The 21,219-nt window shown below is 39.7% G+C and overlaps 1 protein-coding gene across 1 annotated transcript in view; it reads left to right on the forward strand.

The window, feature by feature from the left end:
• Positions 1-20,938, forward strand: part of ADAMTS20 (ADAM metallopeptidase with thrombospondin type 1 motif 20) — a 91,324-nt gene extending 70,386 nt beyond the window's left edge. The window contains exons 29-39 of the mRNA XM_065691669.1: positions 8,600-8,767; positions 9,816-9,989; positions 13,129-13,299; positions 13,677-13,877; positions 14,012-14,141; positions 14,299-14,393; positions 14,492-14,586; positions 14,980-15,113; positions 15,822-15,913; positions 18,895-18,999; positions 20,229-20,938. Of these exons, the coding sequence (XP_065547741.1) occupies positions 8,600-8,767; positions 9,816-9,989; positions 13,129-13,299; positions 13,677-13,877; positions 14,012-14,141; positions 14,299-14,393; positions 14,492-14,586; positions 14,980-15,113; positions 15,822-15,913; positions 18,895-18,999; positions 20,229-20,318 (1,455 nt within the window). The 3' untranslated portion in view covers positions 20,319-20,938. The remainder of the gene's footprint in view (positions 1-8,599; positions 8,768-9,815; positions 9,990-13,128; positions 13,300-13,676; positions 13,878-14,011; positions 14,142-14,298; positions 14,394-14,491; positions 14,587-14,979; positions 15,114-15,821; positions 15,914-18,894; positions 19,000-20,228) is intronic.
• The last annotated feature ends 281 nt before the right edge of the window (positions 20,939-21,219 follow it).

Consider the following 21,219-nt stretch of genomic DNA (forward strand, 5'->3'; position numbering starts at 1 on the left):
CCCTTCGGGAGTGGGGGGAGGAAGAGGGAGGAATGAGCGAGCATCTGCGTGGTTCTGGGTTGCCGGCTGGGCTTGAACCGCAACACAGAGCCTACCAAATGGCTGCTGAAAGGAGGCAGAAATACCTGGTATTTTTCTGATTATCAGGTGGTTACCAGATGCAATAGATTCAAATCAAGAGCACATAAGGCAGGAAGAATAACTATACAATTTTCACTGTAATTGAGAGATGAAATGCAACCCATAAAAGGAAGTGTTAAATGAGATGCCAAATGTGATATGTCGTTATTGTTGAAGGAGAACATACTAATCATCAACTCATGAAATTGTGATTATTGTTTGATAAATTAGCAAGTAGACATTAACAGAAACACAAAATATCTTTGATTTGCACAAGGCGTTTTCATGTCACTGATGCTGTTATGTAGCAGAGTTAGCATGCTTGCCACCAGTAGATGGTTCTGTGTTAGGTTATTGATGTGTCTGACCATGAGCTCTTCTTCTAGGGAAACTGAAACCCCAAAGAAAATAATTTCTGGGGACAACCACTCAGGACAACTGAGTCTGATTTTTGGGCTTTGACTCAACTATTCATTGAGTCCAACTACTGAGTCCAATAAAGTATGATACTCATTTTCTTTGAAGAATTTCCCTCTTTCTAGCCTTTTGTGTATTTCTGCCACTGTTCAGTTCATGTTATTTTCCTCCTCTTCCCCTGGGCCACACAGGCTTTCATCAACACTCACACTAATTTCTCCATAATCCATGAGAAATGGCTTTGCCACAACATGGAATACAACATAATTGTTTTCTAATGCCTTGGATTATACTCTTACAGAAAATGGGAAGATGGTTGTCTTTTCCCTGTATGCTATTGTCCAGAATTTGAGTCAAATTTGTTTCCTTGTTATGAAACTTAGACTTGAATATTGCTTAGGCCTAGATTTTGCTTTCTGAATTATATGATTAGTATTTTTAAGGCTTTACAGTGAACTTTTATGAAAGGCTTTTGTTTTATTTATCAGTTCTCAGTCCCCCTAAAGCTTGAGGTTTTCACCTGGTATCAGGAGTTTTCGCTCTTTGTGGCAGAATATAACTGAATATTCACCAGGATCTAAAGATACAGGTAGTATAGAAGCCAAATCCTACAATTGCTGACATGATGTTGTGGCTGTTGCATTTTTCTTATATTACTGTAATAGCTAAAAGCTTGTTTGAAGGTCAAATCGTGCTAAGTGTGTTATGTAGGTAAAACAAAGAGAAAGTTGCTTACTGGAAAAGCTTACAGGCTCATTATGAGATGTGTATGGACAGGTTGGCGATACACAGCAAAGTGAAGCCTGGCTGAGTATCGTGGTAGGTGGGAAGCTGAGCATGTTTTGCAGATGCTCTGTAGTTGGCATCAAAAAGGATGCCAGGCTTTAGGCAGCAATGGGCTGATGATGCTACAGAGGAATTTAGCCGATATTTAAAGTTGCCACCACATGGTCTGATTTTTTTTGCCCTGTGCAGCTGGCAGTAACCTTAATGAGGGAGCCTGCTCGGCAAAACAGCAGTATGCCTGGATAGCAGATGAACAGCAATACTCCTTGCAGCTGTTGGAAAAATCGAAACCAGAACCCTTCATATTCCACTTAATGATCATCCGCAGAATTTCATTTATGCATTCTACTTAGATTTGTGAATAAGTCTTTTAATCCGGCCTCTCTGACATTGCAAAGCACTATCCATTACCTCAAGTTTAGCACAAATGAAACAGATGACCAGGTCCTTTCTTGAAAGCCCTATCATGTCTTTCCCTCTCACCTTTTGAGACTGCACAAGAGGTCAAACAGATACAACGGGTGCTTTTATTTCTTCATGCAAAGGCAACAGAGAGAGGAATTTGCAGTAACTGTGGAGGCTATTTAGGAGCTTTCTACAAGTAGGCATCACTCAGCAGTTATTCACCTACTTGAGAGAAAGGGACCTGTTGGAACTCACTGGGCTCAACTGGCAGTGCATTTGGTCATTAGAATACAGTCTTGCTTGATTTAAATAATAAAAAAAAACTTTACTGAGCTTAGAGATCCAGTCAAATTGTGTGGTGGGAATGTCATCTAGGTGATGTTTGGATCAGGGCGTAGTATTGCAGCCCAAGCGGAAATGCAGTTCACGCTTATAGGAGGAAATTGCGTTGATTATTAATTTACCTCAAAGATCCCATGACGTTTGCAGTATGATTGCAAATATTACTGCAGAAAGTAGGTTTTAATTCTACAGCTTATCTTCCAAATGTTGTTTAGAACTCTGCAAACCAGGAAGGCCACAAAGAACTTGAACAAAGAAGAGTAATACTGGGTATATGCTGCTGGGTACATGCTTTTATGGCATCTTGTGTCTCGTGCGTCAGCTGATGCGCAGCATACAGTCTTGGTTGGACGCATCCACGTAAAATACCATGCAGACAGTTGGAGGGTTCAGAGGACAGCAGCATGAATGGTAAGACACTTGGAGGAAAGGCTGGGAAGCTGTGTTTTTCCAGAGCAAGTCTATAGAAGAATGGACTGAATGAGATACTCTTTCAAAACATAATCAGTGGTTATATCGGGTGTTTCCGAGTCTGCTAAGGGTAGAATGGGAAGTAATCATCTTATTTAACAGCAAGAGATACTGTCATTAAATCCTAAGATACTTTTTCTGAGTATAAGGATGGTTTTGCAGTGGAGAAGCTCATGCAAGAGAGGCTGTATCATCCCTGTCATTGAAGACAAACTGCTGCCAGGAATGGTCCAGGTATAGCCCATCCAGACTCTGAGCACTGTGATGGATTGGATGAAGTCTCTTGAGTCCTCCTTAGCCTGGCCTTCCTTGCTTCCTTTGCTGTAGCTGCAAAAGCACTGTTAGAAAAGTGTCAAAATGGACTTACAGACTGCAACTGCAAGGACTTAATCAAATCAAGACATTTTCTGAACGCCAGATGAAGGTGATATAACACTGAACTTTTGAAATTAAGTTGTGCTCAATGAAGTGACTTAAAAGCATCTTCAGCGTAACTTCTGTAGCTAACATAGGTGACACTTACATGTAACAGTAAATTACATACCTCTTGAAGCTCAATCCACTCTTTCTCAAGAGTGATAGAATGTTTGGTCATTCTGAATGCTTGAGCTAATTGCACGAGCGTTTGTGCTCATTTTAGTGAAGAATTACTGACTCTGAATCAAAGAATTCAGTAGGAATAGTTTTTTCAATACTCTTAGCTGAAAAATGCCTATTTGATGCTCAAGCACTGCAAGGACCCCCTGGGGAGATGTAGCTAACAGGGAGAGGGCAGGCCCATGAAGAGCTAGTTCTAATATGTCAAGTTGAAAGTTGAAGTAACTCTCAACTAACTAATGCTCAAATAATGTTTTACTAGTGTCTTGTGCAGTAGCAGGTCCTAGTCTACTTCTAGCATGGTTTTAAAAGAGCTTACACAAGCAAAGCAAGTAATTCATTCACCACTTCCCATGGGCAAGCAGGTGTTCAGCCATCTCCAGGAGAACAAGGGCTCCATCATCTGTAATGGTTACTTTGGGAAGACAAATGCCATCACACTGAACCTTCCCTTCTTTCTTTTTCCCCTTAGATTTTATTGCTGCACATATCATATGGTCTGGGATATCCCTTTGGTTAGCTGTACCAGCCATGTCCCCTCCAAACCTTTTGTGCACCCCCAGCCTGTTCACTATACAAGCTACTATGAAGAAAATTAACTCTATCCAAACCAAAACCAGCATTTACCATATTGCTTTTGGTCACAGTCATTTGTATTTGAAGCCTCTGTATATCTAATATGAATACAGGAGAAACTATTATATGTTTTCCATTTACTGGTCTTTTGAGTATCCAGAAGTCCACTGAGATATCAGCAAACCTACACAAGACACCCCCTTGAAATAGAAGAAATTTGGGGCAAAATCCACCAAATAATCCAAGATTTTCAACTTTTCAATGAAATAATAACAATAGCAAATGTGTTAAAAAGCGTTGAATGGAACTCTGCATATCAGCTGCAGAAAGAGCCTTAATTTGGCAGGAACTGATGATAGGCATGCCTGTCCGAGAGTCCGTCTGTACCACAGAAAACACCAGGAGTTCTGTCAGGCTGATCCTCACAGGATTTATTACTATGAAAGAAACCCAAACAGATGAATCCTAGTTACCAGCATTATGGAATGACTTTGAACAATAGTAATCAAATCCAGCTTTTTACTGTAGATTTATGTTTTTAAAAGAACCTGACATATGGGAAATATTACTTTAGCCAATGTTGAGACAAGTGCTAGGTTTTCTGTGTAAAACAGTTACAGGATGGTTTTTTCAACTTGCATTTTTTTAATGAAATGGTCATATTTCTTTTGAAATTTAAAGTTTTTATGGATTTTTTTCCTACACATGCAATCTACAGAAAATATATGCAAAACATACATTTCATAAGGCTCCAATTGTGTGGGATGTCATACAAGTGAAGCCAAGCTGTAGATGCATTGAGTCACAGTGACTACATTGTTCTTGACCGTGCGCAAGTTTGAATGGAAGGAGGTGAAGCAGCAAGAGAGTTTAGTGCAGTTGTACTTTGCCCAGTCAGGAGAGTTAAGTATTGGGAAGATTACTGCCAGAGCACCTCGCAGAACAGGGTGAGCACCAAGCAATGAGAGGACCATATTCCACAGGTAGTGTGTAATAAGGCGTTAGAAGCTACAAGAAGGAACATGGGCTTGTGAAGGGCAAAATTTAGTCTTATAAGAAATGCACAACCAGCTAGATGCACTAAAAGGACACAAAGGACACAGAGCACAGAATAAGGCCTCACTTCTGTACAAGTGAGACTTTGACTCACTTGTGCACACATCACTTTGATGATCCAAAGCTGAAAGGAAGTTAGGCAGGTGTCTTAGGTCAGTGTGTGCAAAATGCAGATCTCTAAGGAAAACACCGATGGCAGGGATAGAGGTCAGTGCAAGACACATCCCTGTAATCTGTGCTTAGATGCCTTTAGCCACTTGGGAGTACCACTCCGAGATCTTCTATGGAGCTTATATTACTCGTTCAAATAACTGAGGAGGAGCTGTCCTCTGCCCTTATAGAAAAGTTGAGAGGCTTCGCTCACTTTACATTGATTAAAGCTTTTAATTCAGCATTTGAGAGACTTGGTTTCCTTTCTTTGGTATTTGTTCTTTGTGCTGGAGGAGAGGCAATGCTTATCTACCTGCCAGGAGTCTCCAATGAGAAGCTGTGTTGGACAGAAGTAGTCTTCATTTCTCTTACTGAAGGTGGGTCACCATCCAGTAAAGAACACAGCTGAACATGTCTGCATCTGATGCCAAGGCATTCTGTAAGGAAATGGTCCCTTGAAGAACTAATTTTATATATTATTATAGAATCATAGGAATGCCAGGTTGGAAAGAACCTCAAGGATCATCTAGTCCAACCTCTCTAGGCAAACATGACCTAGACTAGATGTTCCAGCGTGCTGTGGTAAGGGTTGAAGCCAGAATCTGACCAACTGCAGGAGAATACTGTACCTGCAGTACTCTCCTGAACATATACTCTCTTGAACTGTCCACTGATGATCCTGAGTTGTCTGCATCTAGGGTGAGTGCATTAGCTTTTTCATGTGTTAAAGAAATGCCTTCTTAATTTGGTGGTTTGAAGTCCGGGTAAACCGTATTTAAGCAGAGGTTTATGGCTGCTTGATGTCTAGAGTGTTTTAGCTTTTAAAAGTATCAGGATCTTTCAGTCCTGATACTTTGAAACAATGAACACGCGTTACCTAACAAATTAAACTTCAGTGTACTTTCAGGACTTACAATGAACAAACAAACTACAATACAGCAAAACAAAAACCACAGCAACTTTAAAAGCTCATAAATTGAAACCCATGGTATTAGGTTACTAGTGAATTACCTCTTTCACAGTGAAGTTTCTTTTTTCAGAGTAAGATCTACTCAACAGGAGGTCTGGATACAAGGAAACATAAGATCAGATCTGTAACTTGATGAATATGTGAAAGAGTAAGATAGCGAATTTATATACAGAAATGCTCTGTGCAGAAGTAAACGTAGTGTTGTATGTAATGGGTAGAGATATTATTGGAACATCTTTAGAAGACTGAGATGCAGGATAAGAGATTTCATTGCATATTCCATAGCTATTAGTAGCCATTAGCCCTGTACAATAATCTCATTTTTGTGGAATAAGAGGTAGCTGTATAAACAAATATGTATCCACTGAAAAGTGCTGTCTTAATGTTGAGGGCAATGAGAAATGAAAGAGTGAGATCATTCTGTGCTGTGATACAATTCTGTGGCGTGGTAGCCTCGTTTCCTGAAGTGGAAACTTCTTAGGACACCACTTTTGGTTGCAGCTCTTAGCCTGGAATGCTGCCCCCAGGAAGACTAGAAGGCTTCCCTCCGCCTGATAGCCCTCTGGAGCCAAGGTGGTGCTTCCTCCACGGAGGAAAGCCATTGAAGAGGGATGGGTATACTGTGTTTTGCAACACCTCATAGGGGGATGTTCAGTAACTTTGTGACGCACTTCATTTACATGCCGTTGAAGAATAAAAAGGAAGAATCTCCAGAATTTAGGGATCCTTTATGTTTACATTTTACAATTGAAATTCCTGGAGAAAAATGTCCCAAAACTATAAGGGAGAATAGAATCAGTTATCAAGATAGTATCAGTATTTTAGTTTTCATGCATACATATTGTCTTGCCTGCTTTGATAGTAAAATCCTTTGAATTCAGAGCTGAGTTTTATGAAAGGCTTTTATAATTATATGGTTAGCAGAATTTTAAGTTTTCTGACCTGTGTTATTCATAGATAAAAGCTTGGGGTAATTTTGTTATCTTCTTATCTTACTGTAGTTCCTAAATTAATGAAGCATAAATTGCAAAACTACGTGAATCATATTTTAAAATGATAAATTGAAAGGTTTTGCTGATAACAAAAAGATTTAATTTAGAAGCAAACATTCTATTTACTGGAATTGCAGAGCAGATGTGTAAAAGGCAAGTTGTGGCCAAATCTGTACTCTTTTCAAATACAATTATAGTTTATACTGTATTATATAGTATATTATATATATATATATATAGTATATAATATGCTATCCATTGTACTGTGTGATGAATTTATTCTTTATTCTACAACGATGTGGTTTTGAACACACTGGTAGTTTCAATGAATCCTTTAAGATTACACAGATAATGTTCAAGGGCACATAAGAATCCCTGTGGTATTGAGGACAGGTGAGTCAGCTGAGATTGTCTTCAGCAAAGTGTAGTGAAAAATTCACAACCTCACAGGTTAATTTGTTATAGCTGCTTGTTCTATATTTTAACAAATTTTCTCCAGCTGTTTTCTCAGGCAAATATTTGCCAGGTTTTGTTCTGGAAGCTGTGTGCGCTGAGCTTCATCTCGTGAAAATGGAAGATACGTGTGTTTAAAAGTGCTTGGTTAAGTTAGCGTCTATTGCTAGAGACCAAGATGAAAATGTTACATTAAAAGGAAATCTCTTTGTTTTTGAAGAAAGTCTATGTTTATATCCCTTTACACATCCACTTAGAAATTATGTTTTTATTTTAATATTCATTCTCTCCCTGATTGTGTAGAAATAAAGTGTAAAATAAAGTACGGAGGAAATCTAGGACAAATGAGGCATGTTTTCTTTCCAGACAGAAAAGGGCTTGTGTCCATTGATCAAAGCTGTTTGACAGGATGATGTTCCGTGGTTGACTGAACTTTCCCTAGAACCTGCAGCTCTGCTTGGCAGGTGAATAAGAGAGTCCCGATTTGAAGAATTAAAATCAAGCCTCACAGAAGCCTCACAGCAGTCCAGCAATTTAACAGAGGAATGGCCCTTTCGCCAGAAGAGACTGATCTGTCAGACATGCTCTCATCATGGCTAGCGCGTACTGCTGGGGTGGGATTTGCACCCACTGCAGCCTGCTGGGTTTATGATGAAAGGAAGGAGGTCTTAGAGCCTGTATGTATCTGTGCTGTTTCTGGAGGAGACAGGATGCTGGGGTGGCATGGGCAAGACCATGCCTCAATATCTATTGTACACAAGACCAAGGACTGCACCCGAACCTGCAGTGTCTAAACCTCTTCTCTTGCCTTTTTATGTCATACAACAAGATACCTAAAGCTCATGGAAGGGAGGTGCCAGCCAGAAACATGCACACCCATGATTAGGTATTTTCCTTTCTTTAATGCTTATAATAAGCATCATGTTTACATGAAAATAGTGATGTGTGTACTGGAAAGAAGGCTACAAGAGCATATTCTTGTGAGATCTTCTAATCAGTCTGTCTCATGCATGGGTATGGATGGCTGAGCTCAGGTATTTGTCAATAACATCGAAGAATTAAAAAGAGAGATGTTTTGCGTCTGATCAGTAACTAAACAAGAGCTAACACAAATTTCAGATACCTACTGTAGATATTGTGCCATAATACAGTCATAATACAGAAATATATTCCTATATAGTCCATTTTGGGCAAGGCCAGAGCTGCTTCTGCTTTTCTCATTAGAGATTTTTCATGAAGAACTGAAATACATTTCTCTTTTCAGTGTTCTGTTTCCTGTGGAAAAGGCTTGAAGGTTCGTGATGTGCATTGTTTTAATAGCTTCCAAGCTAAAATAGAAGAAGGAAGCTGCAGGCATTTGAAAAAACCACGGACATACAAAATATGTAGAGCTGGAAGATGTCCTGCTTGGAAGGCCAGCAGATGGAAAGAGGTATGTAAACTCTGCTGTAATTACTTTCTCTATGAAAGTATAAGACAAAAGCCTATTCTGGAGTTCTGGTGTCCTCAACATAAAAAGGACATGGAACTGCTGGAACAAGTGCAGAGGAGGGCCATGAGGATGATCAGGGGACTGGAGCACCTCCCGTATGAAGACAGGCTGAGGAAGCTGGGGCTGTTCAGCCTGGAGAAGAGAAGGCTGCGTGGAGACCTCATAGCAGCCTTCCAGTACCTGAAGGGGGCCTATAGGGATGCTGGGGAGGGACTCTTTGTCAGGGACTGTAGTGACAGGACAAGGGGTAACGGGTTAAAACTTAAACAGGGGAAGTTCAGATTGGATATAAATAAGAAGTTCTTTACTGTGAGGGTGGTGAGGCGCTGGAATGGGTTGCCCAGGGAAGCTGCGAATGCTCCATCGCGGGTGATGCTCAAGGCTGGGTGGGACAGAACCTTGGGTGACGTGGTTTAGTGCAAGGTGTCCCCGTCCATGGCAGGGGGGTTGGAACTAGATGATCTCAAGGTCCTTTCCAACCCTAACTATTCTATGATTCTATGATTCATGGCACAGTGCATCAATGGAAATAATTGTCAGGATGGGTTAGGGGGTTTATGCACATCACAATTAAATACACAAATTAGCAAATGGTCTATTATGTTTTCTTTTTCTTTCTTTTAAATTAATTGAAACTAAGTATATATGAAAACTGAAAGTATTTGGTTATCTGAACCTTGGACTGTATAGGTACTAGGGACTTTCCTCAATTTATCTTGTAAATTCAAACTAACAGTAAATTTTTAAGTTAGGTCTGGGTATCTCACGTGCATTCATTTTCCATATTTCTTACAAATTTTTATTGTAATTGTAGTTTTACAATTTCAGCATCAATTTCTTCATGTACAGTGAAACACGAGTGTGGTAGGGGCTGGGAGGTAAAATATACTTTTAAGAATAACCCAAGAACTTGTAATACTGGCAGCCATATCACCTACTGGGCACTGTCTTGTTTCACACTGACATAACTAATTTTGATCAATTTTAGTGCTCAGTATCCTGTGGAGTAGGGATTCAGCAAAGGGACATCTACTGTCTGCTGAAGGGCCTGGGTGAAGTGAATGAAGCAATGTGCAATCATGACACCCGGCCCGCTAGCAGGAGGCACTGCTGGCTGCCTGCATGCATGCAGTACCAGTGGTTGGCAGATGAATGGCAAGAGGTAAGTAAGGCTTTCAATTTGTGTGAAGCAACTGAGTGATGTGTTTTCTTTCTTCTTCCCCCTCCCTATTTGGATCCATATCTAAGAGCTGTTACGTTGCGGAATAACATGTGTCCATGCTGGATATCTTGAAGGCCAAGCATGTCAAACTAAAATGAGTACTAAAAAAATGTCAAAGGCTTTGTTTACTCTCTTATACAGGATTTGCTTGTCTTCACTTGTAGACAAAAGCTCTAGCGGTGCTCTGAGCAAGTCAGTATTGATAACATCATGTAATTTGAATACAGAGTTGTTTACATAGCGCATAAAATGTCTAATAGAACCTAATTATGAAAAGTCATAAAAAAAATCACTTTTTAAGGACAGAAATATAAATGAAATGTCAGTTGGAAGTAAAAACCTGGGAGGTAGAACCTTTGGTCAGCAGTGTTTTCATGGAGATTAATATAGAATATTACCAGAAAAGGTAAGAAGCAAAATAAAACTCAGCATTCTCCTACCAAGTATGTCATCAGATGTGCTGACTATTTCCTACGTGCTAAAAATTTAGTGACTTTTGTATCCATGTATCCAAGCACGCAAGCATACACATAATTTTTGGTCTTTGTATAATACATGAAATGATGCCCAGACAAGTCTGACTCTTACTGTAACATGGAAAAAAAACCTAGCTTGTACAGTTGTGGCATCCTAATAGCGTGCACTATTAAATTGCTCGGGGAACCCCCCCTGAAGCTTTGACTATGAAGACTCAAAAGCCTCGGGGACATAATGCTGTAGAAGTGACCACTGATAACATATAGATAATTTGCTGGTGCTCTGCAAAATCTGGATTGTATTCATGCAGTGTAGATTTACATGTCCCTTTGTTAAGCTATAATGAGGGGAAGTTAACAATATATATTTCTTCCAAGTGTTTTTATATGAAGCTATTAAAATCAGGAATTAGTGGAAGTGGATCAGAATGTCCTTTTAGCACAAATGTACACTCGCACAGAATGAGGGTGAATTTTCCTTTCCTGTACAACATTTGAATATTACAACTGGGTATTTGGAGTCTTCCACTACAAATACATTGTTTTTCACTACATCTTCATAACTTCTTCTACATGGATATTGCTGTTGGTTGGAATTTTTGTGTTCGGTTCCCTTCTCTCACTAGATTCATATGTAGACCTCTACCTCTAGTATTAATAGTAGTTCAAGCGTTTACCCATCTGTACTCCTCTCCTGGTGCAGTGCTTTCTCCACCAGACTTGCAATATTCTGCCCAGCTGTCTCAGCTCTGAGTGCTCGTGTGTCATTTCCACACCTCACCAGTCACAGCATAGCAGAAAACATTCCAGATCTGGCATTTCTCCAGCTTGCAGCTGGGAGGCTGGCTGATAGCGGCAGCCAGCATCCTCCTACCAAATAAAGACTAATGTATAAAGCACAGTTGGACTTGATGAACCTTATGGGTCCCTTCCGACTTGAGATATTTTCTGATTCTATAATGAAGAGGATTCTTCTGCCTCTCCCCATTACCTCATGACCAGGTTATTCGTTATGTGCCTAATATTCTGAGCTTCATGCCATTAAAAAATCAGGGGTTTCTGCAGGTTACACCAGCCAACTGTATCCACACTCAACCTCCTGGTACAAATCCACACATTTTCATTCTCTGAGTGAATAGGTTTCTTAAAGGCTTAATGTACATATGGCTTCCCTCACTGGGTCACAGTCTCTTGCTGATCCACTGAATGGGTAGGTAAGACTCGCACTAATTTACTTCCACTGCTCTCTGATTTCCTGCCATTCTCTTTGTCACCTCAGCTTTTCAAGAAAGAAGGCAATCATTCAGCAAGACTTGGGGATTATAAGCACTTAATATCATGAGTCTTATATTTCTCCTTGAGGTCTTAGGACCTTACCTCTACCTTTGGTTCCCTTGCGTAATCTTTCAATTGACAAACTAGAGCATGTTCAGCAAAGGATCTCCAAATGGTTGGGGTCTGAAGCCCTTGCCCTGTGAGGAGAGACTGAAGGAACTGGGTTTGTTCTGCCTAGAGAAGAGGAAGCTTTGGGCAGATCTAGCAGCAGCCTTCCAGTATCAACAAGGAAGTTACCAAGAAGATGGAGCCAGGCTCTCCACAGTGTATGGTGGGAAGGCAAGAGGCAACAGGAGTAAGATGAAGCCAAAGAAGCCGAAGAGGTTCAAATCGAATATTCTGAAGAACATTTTCTCTGTGAGGACAATTCAGGCAGTAAAGCAGGCTGAGAAACAGGGAATTTCAGTCTCCATCCTCTGACGTTTTCAAGATCCAACCCAATAAAGTTAGAGATTTCATCAGGCAGAGCTGTTTTAGTGTACAACTCCTGGATTTTGTGCTTCAAGTTGCTTCTTTGAGTCAATAATACAATTTGAACAATAGATTTGATCTCTGTGTCAGACCTTGATGAGTCTTCTAATTGTTTGTTTTTGAGTTCCAGTTACAATTAAGTTAGGTTCAGGTCTGACTATAGTAGGTGTAATTATTGATTATTGCCTCTCCTGAGACTGGAGTTCGTGTATTTGAGCCTTCCTTTTTTATCACAGCAGGTTCAGACAGGTTAGTTGAGGCACCCGTAACTGGGGACGTGCTGTTGATACGTAGTCTGTACTTAGGAAGTACCTCCACTTTTCTGGCAGCAAAGTTCTCATCCTGTCCTAGCAGAACTGTGATGACTCTCCATCTAACCAGCTTGCCATGGGGAGAGGTCTGAGGGCACTCAGGGCAAAGGTATAGGCTCAACAGGCAGTGCTGCCCAAAGCTGGCATTGTTTCATTAATAGGCAGTTTTGTTTTCTCTTATCAGTGTAATATTCCTTTAGCAGAGGAGCTTTTACACTCAACCTGTAATCTTGGCTTGACATTTTCATTTTCTCCTCTGTCTCATGCAACAGTTACAGTGTGGTGTTATTATATGCTATTGTTTTTTCAGATCATTAGAGGTACCTGAACTTTGAAAACAAATTAAAGGATTTTGATACAGTGAATAATTGAGTCTGACTCTGATAGCAGATGTCATAAACCGTGCTGCTGCTGTTTTACAAATAACTTTGTTCTGTAAATGGCCAGTTTAAGTACAAAAACTGTGACTGTTTTTCTCACTCTCAGTGCTTGGCATCATACAGAAGAAAGGAAATACACCGCAAGGTGAAGTGTGTGGATGAAAAACAGCTCCAAGTAGACGACAGCTTCTGTGATCCTGCCACAAAGCCTCCATCAACCCAAAACTGCAGGATAGCTCCCTCTAAATATGTTGTGTTTACAGGAGAACTGTCCCAGGTAAAGTAATTATACTGCTTGCACATCTTTTATGTAACTTTCCAGTTAAGAATGTTACATTGCTAATAATTAGCAATATTGCTATATTGCTAATACAATATTGTTAATATTGTATTGTGTATATTCTGTGTGCAGAGCAAAACCAAAGAAGTGTATTTTCATCTGAACATGGGTGTGTAAACTTTTTCCATCCCCTTACCTGCATAACTATTGTAGACCTTCACTTCTGCACACTGATGTACCAGCTCTGAGGTGGCACCCATCAATCAGATGAGACATTTTTTGCCAAAGCAAGGATCAAAACTGACTTATCTGTAACTACAATGCTGCAGAAAGGTTCATTTTCCATAGAAATAATACCTGTGCATTTATTTTAGTGCTCAGCCAGCTGTGGATTTGGCTACCAGCAGAGGATCACATACTGTGTTGGAATCCATTCTGTTCAAACTCAGCACATCCGTGGCCTTCAAGCTGTAATGTACCGAGAATGCCCAGTAGAACCATCCCCGTACATTTATAAATGCAATATCAAAGGATGTTCACAATCAGCTACCTGGAGAGTGGGGAAGTGGACCAAAGTGAGTATAGATGCGCAAGCTCATTTTTTATAGTTGCCTTAAATAGAAATGAATGCCACAACAAATTTACTGACATAATTATGTTAATTATTTACTACCTTCTAAACTAACTGTTCATGTCTATCTCTGTCTAGTGCTCAGTGTCTTGTGGAGTGGGGGTAAAGGAGAGAACCATAGAATGTATGACTGAAAATGGCTTATCCAGTGACTTGTGCCTGCCACATTTAAAACCAGATGCCACAAAGGTCTGCCATGAAGAAGAATGTAAGTGACAGCTGTAATTTTCAGCTGATGTTAATGTTTTTCCAGGTTACTTCTATAAAAGCTATAAATATGTTTGGAGCACAATTATGCAAAATGAAGTCCTAAACCTAAGTTCTATTCATGAAATAGTAATATGATTTAATCGTTCATTTTGAAGGTGAAATTCATACCACCTGCAAAGATATCCAGATAAAAAAAGGGATTAGAAAGGATGGTGAATACCTACTTAACATTAAGGGAAGGATGATAAAGGTAATCTTAATATTAATGAGTTTTTATGAGCACATATTTTTATGAAACAATACTGTTCTAATAAAGGTCTTGCTAAAGGGCTATATTTCCTCTTCCAGATTTACTGCTCAGGCATGCACTTAGAGAATCCCAAAGAATATTTGACATTGGTAAAAGGTGAAGCAGACAACTTCTCTGAAGTTTATGGACTCAGGTAAAAAAGAGGTTTTGTAACTTTATGAAGTGCATTTATGCCTCCCAAAGAGAACAAAATAATACTTTTTTTGAGAACAAATGAGTAGAACTTTTTCCCTGGTTTTCTGTTTTGAATATTCAGGCATATAAACACACATGCAGAAATGTGGATCCTTCAAAGCTGAAATTGTGTTAATTGCACTGAATGATTATTGAAAAATTCTATCTTGACCAGAGTTGAAATGGCTTCAATCCGTATTAGTGTTTCAGCTGAGCCAAGATTAATAGCTGAGCTTCTTGTTCGGTAGCTGTTTAGTATATTTATGTGGCATAGTGCAATGCAATTATTTTCCACTATAAAGTTACGTTATGGAAAAATGTCAAAACGAAAATGATCTTTTCTATTCTTTAGGCTGCAAAATCCATATGAATGTCCTTTCAACGGAAGCAGAAGGCAGGACTGCACCTGTCGAAATGATTACCTTGCAGCTGGCTTCACAATTTTTAGCAAAATAAGATTTGATGTAGCTTCCATGCAAATAAAAAGTAAGCACTTTGGCATTGTATTGAGACTGCATGGTCATGAATACCAAATTACCACTTTGACCCACTTATAGATCCAGTTGTGCAGTTTTGGGCAAAGTAAATTCTAATTTCCTTTAGGAAGTGAATGGAAATCAAAGAAAGAGAAACTGCGGCCTCTTCCCTTGCTAGTTTGTCCCAAGCGGGCAAGTGTCACAAATCTTACAAATTCATATTTTATATGCAAGCTAGTTTCTAAGGTTTTGTTACCATTATCCCATTTCCTTTTAGTCCCTGGAATATATTTCTTGGGAAAGTCTTCCTATGCTGTAGTTAGTCCCTTCTTAGTTGTTGGCAGACAGACTAAATAGACAGGGAATCTTGCAGCACTTTCAAGCCCCTCCACCCCTGAAGGTGGCAAGGTGTCTCACAACCAGCTCACTTGGAGCTGTGTCCATGTGCACACCCAACCTCCTCTTAACCCCCCTCCTATCTCAGAAAGAAAACTGGGCTTGTTGGACTGATGTTGCATTAACCAAAATGGACTATTTAAAATGTAGTTTCTAAAAAACTGAACCAAAACACGTGAAAAAGCACCTCCAAAACCCAAACAAAACCCCCACCCGATGCAAACCAAACCAACCCACCTTCCCCATCTTAATGCCTTTTCACACTGTTCACCTGAACTTCTAAAGCAGCAGATTCAGCGTTGAGTAATTTTCTGTCTTCTAGCCACAGATTTTCTTTTTGCTCAGACTATACTTGGGAGAGCAGTTCCTTTTGGTACAGCTGGAGACTGCTACAGTGCTGCCAGATGTCCGCAGGTACGTACGATTTCTTATCTCCTTGAAATGTGCATGTAAAAGTGTGGGTGGTGAAATAATCTGTGTGACTGGTTTAGAACTATAAGGCTCTAAACCAATATGCTATTCTGTCTAATCAGTGTACTACAGTAATAGGTATATTTTTCCTTACTCTCTCCCGTTGCGCCATCTCTCCGCCTTTTAGTGAGTATGCCCAGGTGTATAATAATAGGCATAGTACATGCATTAAATATATTTCCTAGCATTAATGTAATGTAATGGGGTAGACAATGTACAATTATACATAATAATAATAATAATAATAATAATAATAATGTACAATCCTACATAATGGTAATGGGGAGAGGGAGGTGGTTTATTTCACACTTTCCCTCTAGGCTACATCTATGTATATCCAGCTTGCTATTTATTGCTCTCCTTCCTTCCGGACGTTATGTATTTCCCCAACCTCTTCTCAATCTTTGCTCTCCACCAGTGAGGAAGGAAGAGGAGGAAAATTCCTTTCCTGCAATCCTGAAGAATATTTCTTGTCTTTTCTCTGTTTCTCTCCCTGTGCTTCCTATCTCTGAAGGCTACCCATTTATCAGTATAATCCTGCGGGGCAGCATAATCTAAAATGTATACATCCATTGGTGTCTCTGCATTAGTGCTTTAGTTTGGATTGGATGGTGCTTTTTAAATTAATCTCTGTATTGTCCCATTTTACTGTTTGTGGGTTCACATCACAGAGCAATCTTGAGAAACAAGAACAACGTCTTTTGGATGAAACGAAATCAAACAATGAGCTCCAGAAGAACCTTAAGGCACTCTAACTGCTAATGCGAACTCGATCCATGGGTCTAGATGAGAGTTAATCCAAAGTAACTCCCCCCCGTGTACAGACATTGTGCTCTCTAACTCAGTATTTTCACTCTATAGATATGTTCATACTGCAGTGTTCTTGCTAAAATGCAGCCATAGCCCTAGCCTGAACCAGTCAGCCTGGGTGGCCTTGGGAGTCCATTTGCAGAAACGGGAGTCCTAGGAAGCAGTTTGGCTAGTCTTACCCTATTAGATACCTTAGGATGAGGTCAGCTGTCCTCTGGAAGTGCATATTTCTTTTTCTGCAGCTCCCTTTAAAAGGGGGATAAGATTGACTAGCTTAGACTTGCATGGAAGTGAATCCCTGCTGTCCATCTATCCTAGGTGCTTAAACTTTAGACAGGCTATAGGGGTGGATGTATTCAAGGGCAGCTAGAGATGATTTATGTGCAATTTAGTTACAAATGAAGTGCCTAAATAAGGGAGACCCCTGGCAAAAATCAGTTGCAGTATTGCATACCTTCAACCTGCAGATTCTTTGGGCTTAGTACAATACAAATCTACTTGCGATCTGTTACTTCTGTTGGGAAGTCATCCTGGTTACACGGCTTTGCACTTATGCACTTCCATCTGTAAGATCTGCACTGAAACTAACAGTTTTAATGCAGTAAAAAGGCCTGCATTCCTGCACTATCAGACTTTGAAATCTGTTCCTGGCCTTGATTATGCTGCATGACACGTCAGAGAGCTGTTAAGCTGTCATTATAATTGTGCATAGCACTTCTCATTCATTTTTGCCAAATGATATCACTGTAAGTGGAATTACTTCGGTCCTATTAGTTGTGGAAAGCATTCCACACCATTTATCTGAATTCCCTCCAGATGCTTTATTCATTAAATGGGAATCTTCCCCTTTTTTGGCACTTGAAGAACAAGCTACCCTATCCATGTATTAGCTCATCCTGAGTATATGAGTGCTATAAAGACAGCAGTTTTACACAGAAGTGCTCTCTAAACAAATCTGCCGTATCAAACACTACAATACTAATTGTTTTACAAAGGATTTCCAGTGAATCACAAGAATAAAGGCTGAACACTGTACTTTAATACATGCACACATACCTATACCCACACACACATTCATATATAAATATAAATATATCTATGACAATATTAAGCAATAAAATACAGAAGCCACCATACGTAGTAGAAACATTATCTTTGCTAAAGCTTTGATCTGAGGATTCGGCAATTTTAACTAGGTTTCAATACAGAAATTCAGGCCTTCAGTGAATTGTATGGAAGTGTGCAGGAGTTTTCTGACTATGGTGTTGCCTCAACTGACCATTTGGCTCTTTGTGGAGGCAGTACTTCTTTCCAGCCGGTTGCACTGGTGTGAATGCAGTTTCATAATTTCATCATTTTCTGTACCCCAGTAGATTTACCAAGGCATTGCAGCTTGTTGCTTTTAATATATTTCTTATTCTCATGAACTGATTCTGTTTTAACTCTAATCTTCAAAGAGAGCGGTTTTGCATATGCAAATACTTTAGAATCAATAAATTGTTATGAGTAGTTTGTATTGCAAAACATTTCATTTAGCAATGAATTTATTTGTTTTAACCTCCATATATGCTCCTGTTCAATTGTGTTATTTGTTATACTCAAAAAGAAATGGATGATGACGATGCTCGGCCAGAGTACTTGCAAAAATTAGAAACTGGATGGCTAAGAAATGATTGTCTGTAATTTCCAGATAGCAATAGGTCCTGACCATCTTATGTCCAAAAAGTTCAGGCACTTAAATAAAGTATTTAGTTCTTGCATGTTGCAAGTTTGTACATTTTGTAAACTAAAATTTAATATGTAGAAATGAAGCTAAAAGAATTGTCTGATGTTATTTCTGTATTCAGACTGCAGACAGATGCTACGGATCAGCTGATGCACAAGTGGCGCTTACAGCAGAATGGCTTGTTTGTGTGTCTGTCCTGCAGATATGTCTGGGGTATAGTGCGATTTAACTAAACCGGATTAAGTACACACCTGCGAGTACTTAATGTCTATGTAGTTATACCCTAAGTGATATGTGCAGATATGCCAATGTAAAGTGTTTTAGTGTTTTGAGCTCTGTTTATCAGTTCTTTATTTTACCTTCTGCCTTTTTTTGTTTGCTTTATTAGGGACAGTTCAGCATTAACTTGGCTGGTACAGGTCTGCGATTATCCAGTACAGTTAGGTGGATTGCTCAGGGCAACTACGCAACCGCTGACATACACAAATCCCATGTAAGTCAGTGTTGTTTTCCTTTACCTGCTCTTATGACTTGAATATCATGCCTCCAGTGGTGCAAGTGATGAGTCACTAGTGAAAGCTAGCTGCGAATCAAAAGTAGTGCCCAAGGTCTCTGACCCATCTAAGTCTTCTTCCAGATGTAATGCAAAAACTATGTTTAATCACACTGCCCAGAACCTAGTCCAGATCAACACTGCCTGCCTGCCCTTCTCTTACTGATTGTAAGAGCATATTGTTATATTAATCAGGTTCATTAGAAGTTTTGAAGATATCTAATAATATATTAAAAATCCCAAACCAACAAAAAAAACAAACCCACACACCCCCAAAAAGCATTTTATTAAAGATACACTGTTACAGAGTACCCTTATAGATTGCTTACCTCCAACTTGATTTGTGTGGGAAACCAAGTTGTTCAAGAATGGTAAGTATGCACAGTTTAAGACAACATTGGATGGTAAGCTGGGAAAGAATCACAGAATCATAGAATGGTTAGGGTTGGAAAGGACCTCAAGATCATCTAGTTCCAACCCCCCTGCCATGGACAGGGACACCTCTCACTAAACCATCCCACACAAGGCTTCCTCCAACCTGACCTTGAACACTGCCAGGGATGGAGCACTCACAACCTCCCTGGGCAACCCATTCCAGTGCCTCACCACCCTAACAGGAAAGAATTTCCTCCTTATATCCAATCTAAACTTCCCCTGTTTAAGTTTGAACCCGTTACCCCTTGTCCTGTCACTACAGTCCCTGACAAAGAGTCCCTCCCCAGCATCCCTATAGGCCCCCTTCAGGTACTGGAAGGCTGCTCTGAGGTCTCCACGCAGCCTTCTCTTCTCCAGGCTGAACAGCCCCAACTTCCTCAGCCTGTCTTCATATGGGAGGTGCTCCAGTCCCCTGATCATCCTCGTGGCCTCCTCTGGACTTGTTCCAACAGTTCCATGTCCTTTTTATGTTGAGGACACCAGAACTGCACACAATACTCCAAGTGAGGTCTCACAAGAGCAGAGTAGAGGGGCAGGATCACCTCAAGTAGAGGTGCATGGCAGTGCTGTTAAAGGATCTTTGTGTCAGTTTGACTAATCTGATGCAGTGTTTTGGTTTAGTATTTGTAGGTAAAATTTGTCAAGGGGCCTACTGTGTGCAAACCTCAAGGAGCTTTTTGCACAACTGTGACTTCAATTGCGTTTGTTGGTTGACTGTTCTCTCTGTTTCCCAGGATGGTACTAAAATATATGGAAGATGTGGAGGATTTTGTGGAAAATGTATTCCTAACACAATTATTGGTCTCCAACTTCAAATACAGTGAGAACTCTGATGTGGTAAGAGCATCAAAGGAGGGACATCTGCCATTTATGCAAATTATAGGTGCTGTGTATATGTATATATTGTAATTCTTTTATCTCTGTAATGCTCATTGCTGTAATGCTCACTACTAAGGATTCCCGTTTTCTTCAGTATTTATTCAGGGATGTATTACCTGTTTGTGGGCTAGCAAGAGCATAAATCACAATCACAAACCTTCAGGTTTTAATAGAGAGGCATTCATTCAATGTGCAGCATATATTAGCAAGTAAATTGCACTGAGGTTACTACCATGAGAAACGCTCTAAATTGTACCAAAATCTTAATATTTCACCTGCAACTAATCAGTGCAATTCTTTTTACAGTATTCAGTAAAATTTATCCTCTACTGGTTTTCTTGATCAACTGTACTAAAATACAGAAAGGGAGGAGTTATTGCTATGTAGAGAAGACAGGTAATAATTTCAAATACTTCTAATTTTGTGAAACCTTTTAGGAATTATCTGTCAACAACTTACAGCAAGAAAGTATGCAGCCAACATACTTGAGACAGGTTCTATAGATCTGTGTGTTCCTCTGTCAGTAAAAGCATATTTTTTCCCTATCCCTTTCATTATATTCTTTGCGGTGCTCAAATACTAGCAGTAATCCCAAGAAGTGTGGTTTAACCTCTGTAGTCTCTATAGCATGCTAAACATCTAGGCTTAGTTTTGTTGTGGTTACAGGAAATGAAAATAAGGAAACAGTTGGCTTGGAAATCTGATTTTCAATCCTCTTGTCCAAGTATACTGTAAAAGCAGTGTATTCTGTTTACTGTAGCATCTTGTATGTGGTTCTACGAATATGTATTTACTTAAGCACTTTCCATCTCCCGTTTACTCCTTTATACTGGCCAATGGCATATT

The sequence above is a fragment of the Lathamus discolor genome, chromosome 1, assembly GCF_037157495.1.
Source record: "Lathamus discolor isolate bLatDis1 chromosome 1, bLatDis1.hap1, whole genome shotgun sequence".
Lineage (NCBI taxonomy): Eukaryota > Metazoa > Chordata > Aves > Psittaciformes > Psittacidae > Lathamus > Lathamus discolor.